General features: G+C 45.1%; 1 protein-coding gene across 1 annotated transcript in view; it reads right to left on the bottom strand.

Annotated features, from left to right (window-relative positions):
* SLC15A1 (solute carrier family 15 member 1) overlaps positions 1 to 22,761 on the bottom strand; it is a 127,961-nt gene that overhangs the window by 91,676 nt on the left and 13,524 nt on the right. The window contains exons 7-9 of the mRNA XM_063950765.1: positions 2,667 to 2,766; positions 2,466 to 2,556; positions 1,043 to 1,126 (exon numbers count right to left, since the gene is read on the bottom strand). Of these exons, the coding sequence (XP_063806835.1) occupies positions 1,043 to 1,126; positions 2,466 to 2,556; positions 2,667 to 2,766 (275 nt within the window). The remainder of the gene's footprint in view (positions 1 to 1,042; positions 1,127 to 2,465; positions 2,557 to 2,666; positions 2,767 to 22,761) is intronic.

The raw sequence follows: 22,761 nt of genomic DNA, 5'->3' as shown, positions 1-22,761 counted from the left end.
TTGTCTCTACTATGCCCAGAACCAGAAATATTAGACTTCAAGCAGCTGGTCCCTGATCTAGCTCCACACGCCTAATATGCAGTTTTATATTTTTGTTGGTGGATTGCTCTGGCTCCTGAAGTCTGATCCCCAAGTCCCCAGTACCTCCTGAAAGGTGGAACTCTCTAGGTTGTTTTTTTATCCCGTTAAAGCTAAGAAATCTATTTCCAGGAACTGGCGATATCTTCAGTAAAGCAAGCTGCCCTGACCCCTGGAAAATGATGAATATTAAGCCCACTCCACTATCCACCCCTCCCCTGTGTATTAAACACCCCCTACCAGCTCTCACGAGCAGGGCCCTCTTCCCTCATGTGCTTATCCTTTCTTACTTTAATAATCTTCAACTGCACCAAATCCAGCAGTCTTCTGCCACCTGATACTTATTCCAGTGTCATCTGCTGATGTAACTATGTATATTTACCCTGTACTTGTCCTATACTGTCCTCAACTGTAAGTTGCTGTTTTCCTGTTTGATTATTTATGTACTCTGTAATTGGGCGCTGTGGAACCCTTGTGGCGCCATATAAATAAAGGATAATAATAATAATACCACACTGGAAGTCATATACCACGGCCCCTTCATTCAGCACAATGTCCCCTTCTACAGTTTAGTGTTCTCCTTCCCGCCCCACTTGTGCAGTAAAGAAGTAATTAGCAGAAATGATTTCTCCAGGTCCTACATGCTGAGCGAAAGATAGAACACCCCCCGCGGGACTTCAAACCTGCCGCTGATAGCACCCCTCATCCCTACCGCTGATGGGTGGGTAGGGGCCCCAGTGTATTGCTGTGCCCAGGGGCCTACACTGCTGTTAAGACAGCTCTGAGCGTTGTGGTTACTTTTGCATTACAAGATGTGAGAGAAAGCATATATTAATTGCACACATTTCCTATCCATTCATTACCAGAGTTTTGTACTAGAGTTTTAAGGTAATTGGAGGTAACTGTAGTAAAGACATTGAATGGAACAGTCACACTGCAACACGTGTTAATGTTCATAATTTACCTAGAGCAACTACCATCAGCGCAGCAGGCACACCAAACGCCAGGGGATAGCACTTCTGTTGTTTGTAGATGCCACATTCTATTCCTGAAAAGAAAGGGAATGTCTGATGAATAAAAAGGCACTCTAGATCACTTTTCCATAAAAAATAGTGTTCTGGAGTGATTAGAACAATAGGCATTTGCATTTGAAATATTATTTTTAGCCATAATGGTAAACTATAACTTTTACCAAACAGTATTCATGTGCAGTTATACTTTGTGTCTGTACAATTAACCTTTGGGCTGAAATCAGCTACAATACCCTACTTTGAGAGTAAAATACAAATGTGAACAAGCTTATCTGGGAAATATTGCATGGTGTAATCATTACACTGTAATGCATTTCAATTTGAAAAAATGTACAACGTCATGTCATATTGTCTTTGCCTATTTACATGCATAGAAGAGAGTGAGGGCCAACTACTAGTATATGTAATTACTTGGAAGGGGTTATAGATTATTATTATTATTATTATTATTATTATTATTCGATTCTGCTATTGCAAGACATACAGTATACTAAAGGTCAATGGCTTCTACTTTGTGAGAATGAAAGTAGGCACAAAACGTCATGGTCGTGTACAGAAGGAGTATAGAGTGACCCAAGTCTTCTGTGATGGTATGAGAGGAGTGTGGACATAAGAGGAATTTAGGGATCTATGGGGTAGATATATTATACCCACACTTAACGTGTAGGTATAATGCTTCCTGCCCCCATGTAGTTGTATAAGAATGAATACACTGCAGTAACTTAATCTCTCTTTGTAAAGTTTTAATGGAATATTTGTATACAATATTGGAAAGGAGAAAAAAGCCAGCACCAGTTCTAACTCTGTAATACTAATGATTGTAAGTAACACAATTAATTTTACATAGTAAAGAAGATGCAAGACATGTGTAATATCAGCACTAAATGTACTGATCTGATACAGTTTTCTGCAGGAATTTATTATCAGATTTCATTGACTGTTTGCTTACCTTTTTTATATTGATTGAATTGTTTTTTGTTGTTTTTTTCTGATGTGCGTACTGTTTATGTGTGGCTGTTGGAAAGTATCTGCTTTATAGTAGTCTACAGGCTACTATAGGCTACAGGGGCTGCTTTGCAGTCAGAAATGGAGGGACTGCGGTAGATACCCCTCCTTCTTAAATTCCTGGGATCAATAATATTGTACCCGCATATGTACTTTACTATATATACAGTGTGTGTGTATGTGTATATATATATATATATATATCAATCTGTCAATATACTGTATTAAAATACAAGAAAAACAAAAACATTGTTTAGATGATCTACTTTCCTTTCTATTATGAAATTTGTCACGGGAAGGACAATGAGTATTCTTCATGGTATGGCTTTTGTAGAGACATTTTATACTTGCCTCTGAGAATAGGAGTTATAATAGTGGACAGAAGGCTTCCAGCGTTGATTGAAAGATAGAATATGGAGAAGAACGTACTCCTCTGTTTATCCTGTCCAATAATACAAATAGAAACACAACTAAGAAATGAATTAAATATTTTAGCACCAGTACATAAACGTCTACATGTGATGCATTATCACTAATTGGCATATACTGTACCTGGCTTTCATCAAACTGATCTCCACCAAAGGCTGCTACACAGGGTTTAATTCCTCCCGTTCCAAAAGCAATCAGGATCAGGCCAAGCATTGATAGCCCACTATAAAAAAGGGCATTTGTGCTATTAGAAGGGCCCTGCTTTTATTTATTCAATGCACCTGGTTTAGTTACTTAAATAACAGATAATACTGTATAATTACTAATAATGCCATTATGTTCTGTTTTGCTGCAGTTATAAATATGCCAAACTATTGTGATAGTGGGTCTACTACGATAAACCGGGCACCGGGATCCAGACCGCCGGAATGCCGGCAGCAGGGCGAGCGCAAAAGAGCCCCTTGCGGGCTCGGTGACACGCTACGTGCATCGCACTATTCATTCCTCCTCCAGGGGTGTCGTGGACACCCCAAGAGGGTGAATATTTGTCGGTATAGGAGACATGGGAATGGGGAGGCTAAGAGACAGAGGCTGAGAGACACAGGGGAATGAAAGAGGCCGAGAGACACAGGGGGTGGGAAGGATGGTGCTGGAGGAGGTGAGGATGAGGCTGGAGGACTGGAGCAATGCAAGCGAGGAGTGAGGCTGGAGAGAGATGGTGGGGGTGAATAAGCCAATGGTTGACTAGCCTGTACCTGCCTTGGAGGGATAGGGGGCCCCAAAAATATGAGTGTACCGTGTCCCAAGATTTCTCTTGCAGACCCTGGCAGCTATATCCCCGAAAACACCCGTTTTGAGGGGTTAGCCGCAAATATTAAGTAAGACCTGAATGTAAGAATGAGGGACAGCAGAAGGTATCTTCGATACTTGCTGCAATACCTCAATTGCCGCCCGCAGCCGCAGCTCCTATAGGTTTCTATGGGGGAGCAATGCTGCCACATTTACCAATATCTGGAATGCGATGCACTTGTAGCCGGCAGAGAGTCATCCGCAGCCCTCTCCAGAAGTGTCCGCAGTGCAGTCTTAGCTGACCGCACATGCTCAGATCCCACTACAGCCGTCACAGGACATTGCAGGGACAGGCTCCTTTCGGAGCCCCTGTCCCTGCATTTGCTGGATAATACATATACCAATATAGCAATGCGATCCTGGGAAGTAAGATCCCGCCCAGACTGCATTCAAGATGCGATCCATGATAAATGGGCCCCTTAGTGTCTGAGCAGCAGACCTGCTTCTCTGCACAGCCTGGTATGAAATGGGTTAGTCGCCCAGCTGTCAGCACAGGCACTGGGTGCTGTACATCTTCCGCACTTACTGTCCTGTAATGCACACCGTATATTTTCCTCTATGTACCTGCAGAAGGGATAATCATTGCATGTAGTCTGTTGCCAAGGTGTGTGGAAGGCTACAGTGCATGAAGTGGTTGCCCAGTTTGGGTCTGTGTGTAGTGTGTGCTCATACATAGATTAATGTCCTGTGTAGGTATCTGTCAGATACAGTCATATCAGAACACACTGTGGCTGTACTAGATGTTACTCTATCGTTAAACATTCCAGGTTCTTTACATGTGTAAATTATTTCATTGTAGCAGTGAAAAACAAGAAGGGGTTGTAACCACTAGTAACCTACACATAGTAACATAGATTTTGAAGACCAAGGGTTATCTTTATTGATGTGCACTAAAATTATGTGAAATAACTAGAGATGAGCGGGTTCGGTTCCTCTGAATCCGAACCCGCCCGAACTTCAGGTTTTTTACACGGGTCCGAGCAGACTCGGATCTTCCCGCCTTGCTCGGCTAACCCGAGCGCGCCCGAACGTCATCATCACGCTGTCGGATTCTCGCGAGGCTCGGATTCTATCGCGAGACTCGGATTCTATATAAGGAGCCGCGCGTCGCCGCCATTTTCACACGTGCATTGAGAGTCATAGGGAGAGGACGTGGCTGGCGTCCTCTCCGTTTAGAGAAGAGAGAGACACAGTATTTTGGGGAGCATTATTAGGAGGAGTACTACTATACTGTATACTACTATACTACTTGCTGAAGTGATATTTATAGATTAGATAATAGATAGTGTGACTGTAAGTGTATTATCTGACTTGTGGGGGAGACACTGACAGTGGGGAGCAGTTAGAGTCTGAGAGCAGGACTCAGGAGTACATATAACGTACAGTGCACACTTTTGCTGCCAGAGTCAGTGCCACACTGCCATTGTTGTGACCACACTGACCACCAGTATAATAATATATTTTGTGATTGTCTGCTTAGGCCTCGGAGTACTAGTTGCAAGTTGCAACGTGACCTGAAGTGACCACCAGTTTAATAATCAATCACCACCAGTTTAATATATATATATATATATATATATATATATAATTGTATATAATATATATATATATATATATATATAATATTGTATACCACCTACCCGTGGTTTTTTTTTTTTTATTCTTCTTTATACATACTACTATAGTAGCTTACTGTAGCAGTCTGCGGTGCTGTGCTGACCTGACAGTGTCCAGCAGGTCCGTCATAAGTCATTACATAATAAATATATATAGTACCTGTCCGGCTGCAGTACTAGTGATATTATATTGATTTCATCTCATTATCAATAATTTATCATCCAGTCTAGACTCTATATTAGCAGCAGACACGGTACGTTAGTCCACGGCTGTAGCTACCTCTGTGTTGGCACTCGGCAGTCCATCCATAATTGTATACCACCTACCCGTGTTTTTTTTTTTTTCTTTCATCTTTGTACATACTACTATAGAGTATAGTAGCTTACTGTAGCAGTCTGCGGTGCTGCTGAGCTGACAGTGTCCAGCAGGTCCGTCATCAGTCATCATTACCTAATAAATATATTATCTACCTGTCCGGCTGCAGTACTAGTGATATTATATATACATACATATATATATTGATTTCATCTCATTATCAATCATCCAGTCTATATTAGCAGCAGACACAGTACGTTAGTCCACGGCTGTAGCTACCTCTGTGTCGGCACTCAGCAGTCCATCCATAATGGTATACCACCTACCCGTGGTTTTTTTTTTTTCTTTCTTCTTTGTACATACTACTATAGTATAGTAGCTTACTGTAGCAGTCTGCGGTGCTGCTGAGCTGACAGTGTCCAGCAGGTCCGTCATCAGTCATCATTACCTAATAAATATATTATCTACCTGTCCGGCTGCAGTACTAGTGATATTATATATACATACATATATATATATATTGATTTCATCTCATTATCAATCATCCAGTCTATATTAGCAGCAGACACAGTACGTTAGTCCACGGCTGTAGCTACCTCTGTGTCGGCACTCGGCAGTCCATCCATAATTGTATACCACCTACCCGTGGTTTTTTTTTTCTTTCTTCTTTGTACATACTACTATAGTATAGTAGCTTACTGTAGCAGTCTGCGGTGCTGCTGAGCTGACAGTGTCCAGCAGGTCCGTCATCAGTCATCATTACCTAATAAATATATTATCTACCTGTCCGGCTGCAGTACTAGTGATATTATATATACATACATATATATATATTGATTTCATCTCATTATCATCCAGTCTATATCAGCAGCAGACACAGTACGGTAGTCCACGGCTGTAGCTACCTCTGTGTCGGCACTCGGCAGTCCATCCATAATTGTATACCACCTACCCGTGGTTTTTTTTTTCTTTCTTCTTTGTACATACTACTATAGTATAGTAGCTTACTGTAGCAGTCTGCGGTGCTGCTGAGCTGACAGTGTCCAGCAGGTCCGTCATCAGTCATCATTACCTAATAAATATATTATCTACCTGTCCGGCTGCAGTACTAGTGATATTATATATACATACATGTATATATTGATTTCATCTCATTATCAATCATCCAGTCTATATTAGCAGCAGACACAGTACGTTAGTCCACGGCTGTAGCTACCTCTGTGTCGGCACTCGGCAGTCCATCCATAATTGTATACCACCTACCCGTGGTTTTTTTTTTCTTTCTTCTTTGTACATACTACTATAGTATAGTAGCTTACTGTAGCAGTCTGCGGTGCTGCTGAGCTGACAGTGTCCAGCAGGTCCGTCATCAGTCATCATTACCTAATAAATATATTATCTACCTGTCCGGCTGCAGTACTAGTGATATTATATATACATACATATATATATATTGATTTCATCTCATTATCATCCAGTCTATATTAGCAGCAGACACAGTACGGTAGTCCACGGCTGTAGCTACCTCTGTGTCGGCACTCGGCAGTCCATCCATAATTGTATACCACCTACCCGTGTTTTTTTTTTTTCTTTCTTCTTTGTACATACTACTATAGTATAGTAGCTTACTGTAGCAGTCTGCGGTGCTGCTGAGCTGACAGTGTCCAGCAGGTCCGTCATCAGTCATCATTACCTAATAAATATATTATCTACCTGTCCGGCTGCAGTACTAGTGATATTATATATACATACATATATATATATTGATTTCATCTCATTATCATCCAGGCTATATTAGCAGCAGACACAGTACGGTAGTCCACGGCTGTAGCTACCTCTGTGTCGGCACTCGGCAGTCCATTCATAAGTATACTAGTATCCATCCATCTCCATTGTTTACCTGAGGTGCCTTTTAGTTGTGCCTATTAAAATATGGAGAACAAAAATGTTGAGGTTCCAAAATTAGGGAAAGATCAAGATCCACTTCCACCTCGTGCTGAAGCTGCTGCCACTAGTCATGGCCGAGACGATGAAATGCCAGCAACGTCGTCTGCCAAGGCCGATGCCCAATGTCATAGTACAGAGCATGTCAAATCCAAAACACCAAATATCAGTAAAAAAAGGACTCCAAAACCTAAAATAAAATTGTCGGAGGAGAAGCGTAAACTTGCCAATATGCCATTTACCACACGGAGTGGCAAGGAACGGCTGAGGCCCTGGCCTATGTTCATGGCTAGTGGTTCAGCTTCACATGAGGATGGAAGCACTCAGCCTCTCACTAGAAAACTGAAAAGACTCAAGCTGGCAAAAGCACCGCAAAGAACTGTGCGTTCTTCGAAATCCCAAATCCACAAGGAGAGTCCAATTGTGTCGGTTGCGATGCCTGACCTTCCCAACACTGGACGTGAAGAGCATGCGCCTTCCACCATTTGCACGCCCCCTGCAAGTGCTGGAAGGAGCACCCGCAGTCCAGTTCCTGATAGTCAGATTGAAGATGTCAGTGTTGAAGTACACCAGGATGAGGAGGATATGGGTGTTGCTGGCGCTGGGGAGGAAATTGACCAGGAGGATTCTGATGGTGAGGTGGTTTGTTTAAGTCAGGCACCCGGGGAGACACCTGTTGTCCGTGGGAGGAATAGGGCCATTGACATGCCTGGTCAAAATACAAAAAAAATCAGCTCTTCGGTGTGGAAGTATTTCACCAGAAATGCGGACAACATTTGTCAAGCCGTGTGTTGCCTTTGTCAAGCTGTAATAAGTAGGGGTAAGGACGTTAACCACCTCGGAACATCCTCCCTTATACGTCACCTGCAGCGCATTCATAATAAGTCAGTGACAAGTTCAAAAACTTTGGGTGACAGCGGAAGCAGTCCACTGACCAGTAAATCCCTTCCTCTTGTAACCAAGCTCACGCAAACCACCCCACCAACTCCCTCAGTGTCAATTTCCTCCTTACCCAGGAATGCCAATAGTCCTGCAGGCCATGTCACTGGCAATTCTGACGAGTCCTCTCCTGCCTGGGATTCCTCCGATGCATCCTTGAGTGTAATGCCTACTGCTGCTGGCGCTGCTGTTGTTGCTGCTGGGAGTCGATCGTCATCCCAGAGGGGAAGTCGTAAGCCCACTTGTACTACTTCCAGTAAGCAATTGACTGTCCAACAGTCCTTTGCGAGGAAGATGAAATATCACAGCAGTCATCCTGCTGCAAAGCGGATAACTGAGGCCTTGACAACTATGTTGGTGTTAGATGTGCGTCCGGTGTCCGCCGTTAGTTCACAGGGAACTAGACAATTTATTGAGGCAGTGTGCCCCCGTTACCAAATACCATCTAGGTTCCACTTCCCTAGGCAGGCGATACCGAGAATGTACACGGACGTCAGAAAAAGACTCACCAGTGTCCTAAAAAATGCAGTTGTACCCAATGTCCACTTAACCACGGACATGTGGACAAGTGGAGCAGGGCAGGGTCAGGACTATATGACTGTGACAGCCCACTGGGTTGATGTATGGACTCCCGCCGCAAGAACAGCAGCGGCGGCACCAGTAGCAGCATCTCGCAAACGCCAACTCTTTCCTAGGCAGGCTACACTTTGTATCACCGGTTTCCAGAATACGCACACAGCTGAAAACCTCTTACGGCAACTGAGGAAGATCATCGCGGAATGGCTTACCCCAATTGGACTCTCCTGTGGATTTGTGGCATCGGACAACGCCAGCAATATTGTGTGTGCATTAAATATGGGCAAATTCCAGCACGTCCCATGTTTTGCACATACCTTGAATTTGGTGGTGCATAATTTTTAAAAAAACGACAGGGGCGTGCAAGAGATGCTGTCGGTGGCCAGAAGAATTGCGGGACACTTTCGGCGTACAGGCACCACGTACAGAAGACTGGAGCACCACCAAAAACTACTGAACCTGCCCTGCCATCATCTGAAGCAAGAAGTGGTAACGAGGTGGAATTCAACCCTCTATATGCTTCAGAGGTTGGAGGAGCAGCAAAAGGCCATTCAAGCCTATACAATTGAGCACGATATAGGAGGTGGAATGCACCTGTCTCAAGCGCAGTGGAGAATGATTTCAACGTTGTGCAAGGTTCTGATGCCCTTTGAACTTGCCACACGTGAAGTCAGTTCAGACACTGCCAGCCTGAGTCAGGTCATTCCCCTCATCAGGCTTTTGCAGAAGAAGCTGGAGACATTGAAGGAGGAGCTAACACGGAGCGATTCCGCTAGGCATGTGGGACTTGTGGATGGAGCCCTTAATTCGCTTAACAAGGATTCACGGGTGGTCAATCTGTTGAAATCAGAGCACTACATTTTGGCCACCGTGCTCGATCCTAGATTTAAAGCCTACCTTGGATCTCTCTTTCCGGCAGACACAAGTCTGCTGGGGTTCAAAGACCTGCTGATGACAAAATTGTCAAGTCAAGCGGAACGCGACCTGTCAACATCTCCTCCTTCACATTCTCCCGCAACTGGGGGTGCGAGGAAAAGGCTCAGAATTCCGAGCCCACCCGCTGGCGGTGATGCAGGGCAGTCTGGAGCGACTGCTGATGCTGACATCTGGTCCGGACTGAAGGACCTGACAACGATTACGGACATGTCGTCTACTGTCACTGCATATGATTCTCTCACCATTGAAAGAATGGTGGAGGATTATATGAGTGACCGCATCCAAGTAGGCACGTCACACAGTCCGTACTTATACTGGCAGGAAAAAGAGGCAATTTGGAGGCCCTTGCACAAACTGGCTTTATTCTACCTAAGTTGCCCTCCCACAAGTGTGTACTCCGAAAGAGTGTTTAGTGCCGCCGCTCACCTTGTCAGCAATCGGCGTACGAGGTTACATCCAGAAAATGTGGAGAAGATGATGTTCATTAAAATGAATTATAATCAATTCCTCCGTGGAGACATTGACCAGCAGCAATTGCCTCCACAAAGTACACAGGGAGCTGAGATGGTGGATTCCAGTGGGGACGAATTGATAATCTGTGAGGAGGGGGATGTACACGGTGATATATCGGAGGATGATGATGAGGTGGACATCTTGCCTCTGTAGAGCCAGTTTGTGCAAGGAGAGATTAATTGCTTCTTTTTTGGTGGGGGTCCAAACCAACCCGTCATTTCAGTCACAGTCGTGTGGCAGACCCTGTCACTGAAATGATGGGTTGGTTAAAGTGTGCATGTCCTGTTTATACAACATAAGGGTGGGTGGGAGGGCCCAAGGACAATTCCATCTTGCACCTCTTTTTTCTTTCATTTTTCTTTGCGTCATGTGCTGTTTGTGGAATGTTTTTTGGAAGGGCCATCCTGCGTGACACTGCAGTGCCACTCCTAGATGGGCCCGGTGTTTGTGTCGGCCACTAGGGTCGCTTATCTTACTCACACAGCTACCTCATTGCGCCTCTTTTTTTCTTTGCGTCATGTGCTGTTTGGGGAGGGTTTTTTGGAAGGGCCATCCTGCGTGACACTGCAGTGCCACTCCTAGATGGGCACGGTGTTTGTGTCGGCCACTAGGGTCGCTTATCTTACTCACACAGCTACCTCATTGCGCCTCTTTTTTTCTTTGCGTCATGTGCTGTTTGGGGAGGGTTTTTTGGAAGGGCCATCCTGCGTGACACTGCAGTGCCACTCCTAGATGGGCCCGGTGTTTGTGTCGGCCACTAGGGTCGCTTATCTTACTCACACAGCTACCTCATTGCGCCTCTTTTTTTCTTTGCGTCATGTGCTGTTTGGGGAGGGTTTTTTGGAAGGGCCATCCTGCGTGACACTGCAGTGCCACTCCTAGATGGGCCCGGTGTTTGTGTCGGCCACTAGGGTCGCTTATCTTACTCACACAGCTACCTCATTGCGCCTCTTTTTTTCTTTGCGTCATGTGCTGTTTGGGGAGGGTTTTTTGGAAGGGCCATCCTGCGTGACACTGCAGTGCCACTCCTAGATGGGCCCGGTGTTTGTGTCGGCCACTAGGGTCGCTTATCTTACTCACACAGCTACCTCATTGCGCCTCTTTTTTTCTTTGCGTCATGTGCTGTTTGGGGAGGGTTTTTTGGAAGGGCCATCCTGCGTGACACTGCAGTGCCACTCCTAGATGGGCACGGTGTTTGTGTCGGCCACTAGGGTCGCTTATCTTACTCACACAGCTACCTCATTGCGCCTCTTTTTTTCTTTGCGTCATGTGCTGTTTGGGGAGGGTTTTTTGGAAGGGCCATCCTGCGTGACACTGCAGTGCCACTCCTAGATGGGCACGGTGTTTGTGTCGGCCACTAGGGTCGCTTAGCTTAGTCATCCAGCGACCTAGGTGCAAATTTTAGGACTAAAAATAATATTGTGACGTGTGAGGTATTCAGAATAGACTGAAAATGAGTGGAAATTATGTTTTTTGAGGTTAATAATACTTTGGGATCAAAATGACCCCCAAATTCTATGATTTAAGCTGTTTTTAAGTGTTTTTAAAAAAAAACACCCGAATCCAAAACACACCCGAATCCGACAAAAAAAATTCGGTGAGGTTTTGCCAAAACGCGGTCGAACCCAAAACACGGCCGCGGAACCGAACCCAAAACCAAAACACAAAACCCGAAAAATTTCAAGTGCACATCTCTAGAAATAACCCTCTTAGCGGGTTGGGTTCGGGTGACTGGCATTTGGAATCCCGCCGGTCACCATACTGACACCAGGATCCTGATGTTTAGATTGCCGGCGGGGGGACACCCATGAGTGGGAATAGTCCCTGTTAGTTGGCATGCCAACTGACGGGCTCTGAATCGGCCAGGATCCCGGCATCAGTATAGTCCGTCACATAACTACATCCCTTCTTAGCTGATGAATTGCTTTCACAAAAACGTAATCAGAAATTGTTGATTATTATTATTATTATTATTATCATCAAGAATGTCTATTTTAAAACTTATTTAACTATTTTAGCATACAAAAACACCTAGGGGTGTCTGAGTCCTGAAGTGTCTCCCTGTAACATTTTTTTCATCACCCCCCACCCGTGCGGTAGTAGGAGGAGATCATTCTGGCCTGGGATGACAAGAGGGGGGGCCAGATGAGTGGGGATGGGCCCTCCCCTGTTTTAAGTGCCCCGGGCCCTCCAGAGGCTTAATCCGGCTATGAGTACCATCAGGGGCGGATTGGGATGCCAGGACCCTGGATCAGATCCTGGCCAGGCGCGTTCCCTGCTCCCCTCATTGGCCGTTCCCCCCCCCCCCATGCACAGCTGCTGCAATCAGAACATCTACATATGTAAACGTCTTCTTAAATCCAGAGATGTGGTATTCTACGAGACAGCACCACTAACTGGAGCAGTGGAGCAACAACTAAATGTATTATTGGATGTAAAGGCAGCAGAAAGCGTGTCTGAAACTGAGAGTGTCAAAGCAGACAACAAGTCAGGGAACAGAAGTTCCATGAGGAGTAACAAAGGTGTTCCAGCCAAGAAATACAGTGAGAAGTATGCAAATTAGCTTACTGTGAACCTCAAAACATACAGGAAGCAAAGTCAAGCAGAGTAGAAGTCAGCAATTGATACAGAACTGTCAACACTACATAATCTACTGTTAGATCAACTAGACTTTGATTCCGCATTCCTAAATGGAGAATTGATTGAGGAAATTTATGAGGATCCACCTGAACATTATGATATGGACATATTCCAAACTGGGAAAGTTTGTCTCTTAAAGAAGTCGCTATACGGCCTCAAGCAAAGTGGTCTTTGCTGGTATGTAAAGTTGGATGCAGCGTTACTAGAAATTTACTTTGTTAGGTCAGAGACTGATCACTGCCTGTACCACAAAACCATCAAAGAAAAGTTGTTCATCAGAGCTGTCTATATGGATGATTTACTTTTGGCAGGTCAAGAAGATCACATCACTGACGTCAAGCACCAGCTTAAACAAATATTTAAGTTGAAAGATCTAGGCCGTGCAAATCATCTATTAGGTATGAAAATTGTACAAAACCTGCAAGAGGGAACTGTCACAATTGACCAACAAACATACATTGAGGCAATAATTTCCAGATACGGAATGACAGATGCAAAACCAGTAAGTACTCCCATTGATAAAAGTACAAAGATAGTTAAGGCCATGTCACCAAGTAGCAAGGGGGAGATAGAGAAAATGCAAGAAATCCCTTGGCAAAAATGCTATTGGAAGTTTGATGTATGCAAGTATTGGGACACGACCTGATATCACACATGCAGTGAGCTGGGCATGCCAGTTTGCAAACAATCCTGGGAGACGACACTGGATTGCAGTAAAGAGAATACTAAAGTACCTCAAAGGTACAAGTTCACTAAAGCTGAAATTTACAACATCATCAGATACCAGCTTAAAAGTACTCTATGACACCGAATGGGGATCAGATTAGGATGATAGACATTCCTATACCGGATACCTGTTTGCACTAGCAAGTGCAGCCGTAAGCTGGGCAAGTAGGAAACAACCCACAGTTGCTCTTTCTACAACAGATGCAGAGTACTGTTATGCACACCAGTGCCAGCAGGAATGTACTGGTGTCTGAACGGTGAGGGATGCGAAACAAATGAACTCACAGACAGACTGGGGAATATGACATTACATACACAGAAGGTGATAGGGTAACAAAATAAACACAAAGTGAACAGAGAAGCCCAAAGGCTAAGAAACTGGGTGTCTCCCTAGTATTAGGAATGCTCATATGGAAAGAAGCGAGATGTGGTGATTAAATACGTAGAGAACCCGAAATGCTGTTGCTAAGGGCAACAGCAAAACCCTAAAGGGTTACCAACGGGTGTGGCAGTAAACTCCTTGGTCAGAGATGGAATAATAGACACAAGGAGAGTCTCCACAATCCTAGTCCTCACTTGCAGTGCACTGGTTCAGCTTACTGCTGTCACGAACCGGTCTCTCACCTCTGCGGGTTCTGGGGTTCATCCATTGCCAGTGCGGTTGCTTGCGGTGCTGTGCGCCCGTGTGGGGACACGGCATGATCAATGGCACAGGTAATGCAGAGTCTGGGAACTGTGAGTGCGGGGACCAAATGGCCTAAGGCACTGCAGTGTGTCTGCTGTATAGGAGGTGGCCATGTTGGAGACCAAATAGCTAATACAGAGCACTTGTGAAAACACCTGTGGGCAGGTGTAAGCCAATCCCGTGCTTGTGCTGCCTTTAAGTAGGCTGGGATTATGTTACTCTGGGCCAGTGCTTTGTTGTATCAAAGCTGTGCTCTAGCTCTGAACTCTCTCCGTGCATTCCTGTGTGATTCCCGTGGTCCAGATATCGCCTCCGTTCCCAGAGGTCCGTTTGCAGCCTTCACTGCCAAAGATCTACCGGCTCTCCATTGTGCTATCAGTCAATTGCACACCTATTGGAAATACTTGGATTCCCAGTGTCCTGCATGAGGTTACCTTGTCAGTCTGCCTATCCTACAAAGTCTGCAGGATCTCATTTCTCTCAGCTGTTCGTTTGTTCAACTCTGCATTTAACCCATTCATCACCTTGTCTTCTACTACAGTTTCACAGTGATCTCCGGAACCCGCAAGTAACCCAATTCAGTACTTTTTGCTATGTTGTCTTTACAAGGATAATTCATCACAGTCTCTCAGTTAACTCTCAAAGCTCCATTGCTAATTCTTACAGTTATCTCTTCATGTCTGCATTATCCAGTTAATAACATTCTACAGTTCAGCATCAAAGTTTGTTTATATTTGCTATGTTGTCATAACAAGGATAATTCTTCACAGTCTCTCAGTTAACTCTCAAAACTCCATTGCAAATCCTTACAGTTATCTCTTCATGTCTGCATTATCCAGTTAATAACATTCTACAGTTCAGCATCAAAGTTTGTTTATATTTGCTATGTTGTCATAACAAGGATAATTCTTCACAGTCTCTCAGTTAACTCTCAAAACTCCATTGCAAATCCTTACAGTTATCTCTTCATGTCTGCATTATCCAGTTAATCACATTCTGCAGCTCTGCATCAAAGCTTGTTTATATTTGGACAATCCAACATTTATTCATCAGCTTGTTTTGCATATGTTTCCATGAACATTTCTTTTATTTATTTTCGAGTTTTCTCTTGCATATTATTCCTGCAATACTTCAGTATAATATGATGATTAACAACTTGTCAGTTAACCCTTTACTGAATTATTATTTTGAATAAATATATGAATCGGAACTTTCTTCGTCCTCCCTGCTTTCTTCATAGCCCAGCACCTACACCTGTGGTTGGTTCCGGGTTAACGGATTCACAAAAACACCCGGACCTGACAGTAAGCACTGGCCACATGGATCCGTCAAGTGACCAATTCGCAGGAGGCGGTGCTACGTCAGATATCCTTTCCCGTCTGGAAAACCAGGAGTCTATACAGACACAAATAGTGCAGTTTATGCAAACTATGGCAGACCGTTTAGAGACTCTTCATACGGCTATTAAAACGTTCCAAGTCCAGATTCCAACCCTGGATGTCCCAGTTACCACTACAGCTTCTCCTGTGACGCTACCTACGTCCCGCTTGCAGTTACCCTCTCCGAGTAAGTTTGACGGAACCCCAAAACTTTGCAGAGGATTCCTGAATCAATGCGAGATCCAGTTCGAACTGTTGTCCTCCAGTTTCCCATCAGCTCGTTCTAAAGTTGCATATATTATTGCCCTCCTCTCCGGTCAGGCTCTGGAGTGGGCATCACCATTATGGGAGAGAGGTGATCCTATCCTCTCTAATTACAAAGAGTTCGTATCTTCCTTCCGGAGAATCTTTGACGAACCAGGCAGGACCACCTCAGCATCCTTGGAGATTCTCCGTCTACGTCAAGGTTTACGTCCTGTCAGTCAATATATTATTCAGTTTCGCACGTTGTCTTCGGAGTTAAACTGGAATGAGGAGGCCCTGATCGCCGTGTTTTGGAATGGACTTTCAGAGAGAATCAAGGATGATTTAACTATCCGGGATGTGCCAATTAAACTGGATGAATTGATTTCTCTCTGTAACAAATTTGACCTACGTCACAGGGAGCGATGTTTAGAGAAATCCAGGGCAGAGCGATCCAGTCCACGTGATCATCCTAGACCTCGACAAGATTCTTCATCACAGTCTCCAGTAATGACTGAAGAACCTATGCAGATTGGGCGCTCTCGCCTCACAGAGGAGGAACGACTTCGTCGTCGACAGGGTAACCTCTGCATGTACTGTGGGTCCTCCGAACATTTAGTTAAATTCTGCAAACTCCGACCGGGAAACTCTCGCCTCCTAGCTTATTCAAGAGAGGTTAAGCTAGGAGTTACTCTAGAATCACGTTCTGGGAAAGAGCCGACCTTGTCTATTCAATTAGAAGTTCCAAGTTCTACAGTGAAAGTTTCAGCTCTCCTAGATTCCGGGGCAGCCGAGAACTTCATCTCCTCAGCCTTTGTCATGCGGTCTAAAGTTCAAACCATGCCTCTGGAAGCAGCAGTTGCCGTTACAGCAGTGGATGGAAGTCGAATTCCAGATGGTATAATTACTCATCGAACCGTATGTCTCAAGATGAAAGTTGGTGAGCTCCATTCCGAATACCTCTCCTTCTACGTGATTCCCAAAGCCTCTCAAGATGTGATACTTGGTTTACCTTGGCTGCAGAAACATAATCCTCAACTCAATTGGCAAACCATGGAAGTCCTTTCATGGGGTAAATCTTGTACCAAGGACTGTGTAGCTGCAATTGTACCTCTTCGGTCAATTAGCCTTTCCGATCTACCTCCGGTGTATCAATCCCTTGCGGATGTTTCCAGTAAGCAAGCAGCAAACTCTCTACCTCCTCATCGTGAATGGGACTGCCCAGTCGTCCTGGTTCCGGGCAAGACCCCTCCTAGGGGACAAATTCATCCGCTATCCATCCCAGAGACGCGAGCTATCCGGGATTGGTCCACTCCTACAACTCTCAAGGGGATTCAGCGATTTCTTGGCTTTGCTAATTTCTATAGGAGATTCATTAAGAATTATTCTACGTTAGCTGCTCCTATCACAGCCCTAACTCGCAAGGGAGCAAATCCTACGAACTGGTCTTCTGAAGCAATCAAAGCCTTCTCTGATTTAAAGCAAGCCTTTGTGTCAGCCCCCATTCTTCGTCAGCCTGATTTGAATCGTCCCTTTCTACTAGAGGTGCATGCATCTACAGAAGCAGTAGGAGCTGTGTTGTCACAAGTCTTTGAAGATAAAAAGGTCCATCCCTGCGGATATTTCTCCCGTAAGTTCCTCCCGGCAGAACGTAATTATGCAATCGGTGAGCAAGAGTTACTTGCCATCAAGTTGGCATTTGAGGAGTGGAGATACCTTCTAGAAGGAGCTCATCATCGCATTACAGTTTATACTGATCATAAGAATCTTCTGTATCTGCAGTCAGCTCAGTGTTTGAATTCACGACAAACTCGATGGGCGCTTTTCTTCTCACGATTTGATTTCAAACTCACCTATCGTCCAGGGTCTCAGAACAAAAAGGCAGATGCCCTTTCCCGGTCCTTTGCTTCTTCTGAATTAAATGATGCTACCACGAATCAAGCCATTGTGAATCCTACGTCCTTTTTAATGACTCGAACCTCTCCAGTTCCTCCGCCTGGCAAGACCTTTGTTGCCACAAGTCTCCGAAAACAGCTGCTTACCTGGGCTCACTCCTCTTCCTTCATGGGTCATCATGGGGTTCTAAAGACTCTCGAATTTATTCAACAGTCTTATTGGTGGCCACGTCTCAAAGCCGATGTCCAAGAGTTTATAGCAGCATGTCCTAAATGTGCCCAACATAAGAGTCCAAGAAGTTCTCCACCAGAGTTTCATCCATTGCCAGCCCTAGAGGTTTCAGCAGCAGATCAAGAGCTTCAACGTCTATCTAGCATCTGGAGTTGCGTACGTAAGTCCTTGGTCAAAACTTCCACTCGTTATAAATCTTTTGCAGATAGAAAACGTAAAGCTGTACCGAATTACTAAGTGGGAGACCAAGTTTGGATTTCTACGCGCAATCTCAAGTTCAAAGTTCCTTCTAAGAAATTTGCTCTCAGGTTTATTGGTCCATTTCCCATTGTAAAGGTACTCAACCCTGAGTCATACAAAGTCAAGTTGCCACCGTCTTTGAGAATTCCTAACGCCTTTCATACATCTTTACTGAAGCCTTTGATTCTCAATAAGTTCCGTACTACCCAGTCCAAATCTCCTAAAGTTCACTCTTTGCAGAATGAGGAATTTGAAGTTAAAGAGATTGTGGACTCACGTTCCCGATATGGACGTTTACAGTTTCTGGTCGACTGGAAGGGTTACGGTCCGGAGGAGAGATCCTGGGTTTTCTCTGAAGATGTTCATGCTCCAAGACTGGTACAGAAATACTTCTCCAAAAATCCTGACAAGGTTCAAAGGTGTTCGGAGACCACCCGTAGAAGAGGGGGTACTGTCACGAACCGGTCTCTCACCTCTGCGGGTTCTGGGGTTCATCCATTGCCAGTGCGGTTGCTTGCGGTGCTGTGCGCCCGTGTGGGGACACGGCATGATCAATGGCACAGGTAATGCAGAGTCTGGGAACTGTGAGTGCGGGGACCAAATGGCCTAAGGCACTGCAGTGTGTCTGCTGTATAGGAGGTGGCCATGTTGGAGACCAAATAGCTAATACAGAGCACTTGTGAAAACACCTGTGGGCAGGTGTAAGCCAATCCCGTGCTTGTGCTGCCTTTAAGTAGGCTGGGATTATGTTACTCTGGGCCAGTGCTTTGTTGTATCAAAGCTGTGCTCTAGCTCTGAACTCTCTCCGTGCATTCCTGTGTGATTCCCGTGGTCCAGATATCGCCTCCGTTCCCAGAGGTCCGTTTGCAGCCTTCACTGCCAAAGATCTACCGGCTCTCCATTGTGCTATCAGTCAATTGCACACCTATTGGAAATACTTGGATTCCCAGTGTCCTGCATGAGGTTACCTTGTCAGTCTGCCTATCCTACAAAGTCTGCAGGATCTCATTTCTCTCAGCTGTTCGTTTGTTCAACTCTGCATTTAACCCATTCATCACCTTGTCTTCTACTACAGTTTCACAGTGATCTCCGGAACCCGCAAGTAACCCAATTCAGTACTTTTTGCTATGTTGTCTTTACAAGGATAATTCATCACAGTCTCTCAGTTAACTCTCAAAGCTCCATTGCTAATTCTTACAGTTATCTCTTCATGTCTGCATTATCCAGTTAATAACATTCTACAGTTCAGCATCAAAGTTTGTTTATATTTGCTATGTTGTCATAACAAGGATAATTCTTCACAGTCTCTCAGTTAACTCTCAAAACTCCATTGCAAATCCTTACAGTTATCTCTTCATGTCTGCATTATCCAGTTAATAACATTCTACAGTTCAGCATCAAAGTTTGTTTATATTTGCTATGTTGTCATAACAAGGATAATTCTTCACAGTCTCTCAGTTAACTCTCAAAACTCCATTGCAAATCCTTACAGTTATCTCTTCATGTCTGCATTATCCAGTTAATCACATTCTGCAGCTCTGCATCAAAGCTTGTTTATATTTGGACAATCCAACATTTATTCATCAGCTTGTTTTGCATATGTTTCCATGAACATTTCTTTTATTTATTTTCGAGTTTTCTCTTGCATATTATTCCTGCAATACTTCAGTATAATATGATGATTAACAACTTGTCAGTTAACCCTTTACTGAATTATTATTTTGAATAAATATATGAATCGGAACTTTCTTCGTCCTCCCTGCTTTCTTCATAGCCCAGCACCTACACCTGTGGTTGGTTCCGGGTTAACGGATTCACAAAAACACCCGGACCTGACAACTGCCACTAAACTGACACCTGAACACCTTGCACAGTGAGAAAGGATTTTGGCATGCAAGTCTGAGAATACAGCCGCAAATTTGCTAGGTTCACAGAGTAGCAAAAGAACCCCAGCAGGTTAAACAACTGACTCCAGTCTTACTGCTAGGTCTGGATTGGCAGAGTGTAATACCAAATCCCAAGGCCTATTTGCAGTAAGCAACAAACAAATACAAAGTTTACACAGTACTAGCTAGCTTTCAGGAACTGACTAACCAACAAAGATTCAGCAGCATCTGCCTAACCTGAGAAGAGGGTTTATATAGCAGGTGCTGTCCACGCCCCACTCAGACCTCTCAGACTGTGAGCACAAAAACCAGCACCGGATCCCCTGCCGTGCACAGAGCCTGTAACCACTGCACAGCAAAAGACCCGAACCGGAGTATCAGCTACGCTCAGGTTACTCCGCTAGCACTTGTCTCCCGGTTGCCATGACGACGTGGCAGCACAGAGCAGGAGACCCTAACAGTACCCCCCCTCTGACGAGGGGTCAAAGAACCCCTACCACCGGGTTTATCGGGGAACTGCGAGAAGAAAGAGCGTAACAGTCTGGGGGCATGAAGATCACAACTGCGCACCGACGACCGCTCCTCCGGGCCATACCCCTTCCAGTGCACCAAAAATGACAGCCGACCCCGAACCATCTTGGAGTCAAGAATCCTTTCAACAACAAACTCCCTCTGGCCACGTATTAGAAGAGGGGAAGGTCTTCCACTGGAAGAAGGATCACTAATCGCCTGTTTTAAAAGGGAACAATGAAATGTTTTATTGATACCCAAAGAACGGGGTAGATCTAACTGAAATGCCACCGGATTGATAACCCTAGTGATCTTATAAGGACCGATGAACCAGGGGCCTAACTTATGAGATGGCTGTCTCAACTTCAAATTCTTGGTAGACAACCAGACGAAGTCTCCTAATTTGAAGCTGCAGGGTCTTTTCCGCTTATCAAAAACCCTTTTGGTCACTAATGACACAGACACAAGGGCTTTCTTCACTTTCCTCCAAATACCTCTAAGGACCGAAACCACAGAGGAACCACCAGGCGTGGAGTCCAGGGGGTCAAAAGAATTGACCTTAGGATGATGCCCATACACACAAAGGAAGGGAGAGATCCCTGTAGCAGAGTGAGCCGCGTTGTTATAGGCAAACTCCGCCATGGACAGATGAGCAACCCAGTCAGTCTGACACTTGGAGACATAACACCTGAGGAACTGCTCCAAGGACTGGTTCACCCTTTCAGTCTGCCCATTAGACTGCGGATGGTAGCCTGACGACAAGCTGCCAAAATCTGGAGATCGGAACAAAATGCCCTCCGGAATTTGGCCACAAACTGGGATCCGCGGTCAGAGACCACCTCAAGTGGCAACCCGTGGAGGCGCACAACATGCAGCATAAATAATTCAGACAGGCATCTGGCCGATGGCAGCCCAACCAATGGAACGAAGTGCGCCATCTTCGAAAACCTGTCAACGACAACCCAGATGGCTGTCATCCCCGAGGATTTGGGCAAGTCCACCACAAAATCCATTGAAATGTGGGTCCATGGCTTAGATGGAATAGAGAGTGGATGTAATGGGCCAACAGGAACCCCTCTAGGAGTCTTATTTCGGGCACAGATGTCACATGCCCGAACCCACTGATCCACATCCCTAGCCACCGAGGGCCACCACACCGCCCTAGATAGCAACTCCCGAGTTCTGGCAATACCCGGGTGACCTGCCGACTTCTTGGCATGGAATTCCAGGAACACTCGCTGTCTTAACCTAGGAGGCACAAACAAAAGACCTACCGGAAGGTCTGGAGGAGCCTACTCCTGTGCTCTAAGGACTAATGACAAGAGGTCCTGGGTAATGCCCACTTTAATACATGATGGGGACACAATGGGCAATGGCTCCTCGGTGGTCTCCTGGATTGGAGCAAAACTCCGCGAGAGCGCATCAGCCTTGATGTTTTTTGACCCAGGGCGATATGTTATCAAAAAATTAAAGAGAGCAAAAAACAAAGCCCATCGTGCCTGCCTGGCATTGAGGCGCTTCGCTGACTCTAAATATGCCAAATTCTTATGGTCGGTGAGAATTGAGACCACAAACTTAGCCCTCTCAAGCCAGTGTTTCCACTCCTCGAGTGCATCCTTAATAGCCAACAATTCCCGGTTACCCACGTCATAATTCATCTCGGCAGGCGAAAATTTACGGGAAAAGTAAGCACAGGGATGAAGGCGATTATCAGACACCCCCATCTGAGAGAGCACTGCCCCAATACCCATCTCAGAGGCATCCACCTCCACCACAAAAGGACGCTCTGGATCTGGGTGTCGCAGCACCTTGGCCGAGACAAATGCCCTTTTGAGACGGGCAAAAGCCGCTTTGGCCTCACAAGACCAGTGAGCAACATCCGCCCCTTTCTTAGTGAGTGCCACCAAGGGCGCCACTATAGACGAAAATCCAGCGATAAATCGTCTATAAAAATTTGCAAAGCCCAGAAAACGCTGAAGCGCCTTCAAACTAGTGGGCTGCACCCAATCCAGGACTGCCTGTACCTTGGAACCCTCCATTTGGAAACCTTCTGGAGAGATAATATATCCTAGAAATGCGATTTGCTGAACTTC

The sequence above is a fragment of the Pseudophryne corroboree genome, chromosome 2 (genome assembly GCF_028390025.1).
Source record: "Pseudophryne corroboree isolate aPseCor3 chromosome 2, aPseCor3.hap2, whole genome shotgun sequence".
Lineage (NCBI taxonomy): Eukaryota > Metazoa > Chordata > Amphibia > Anura > Myobatrachidae > Pseudophryne > Pseudophryne corroboree.
Note: the sequence above shows the minus strand (reverse complement) of the source record. Positions and strands in the feature narration are given on the sequence as shown.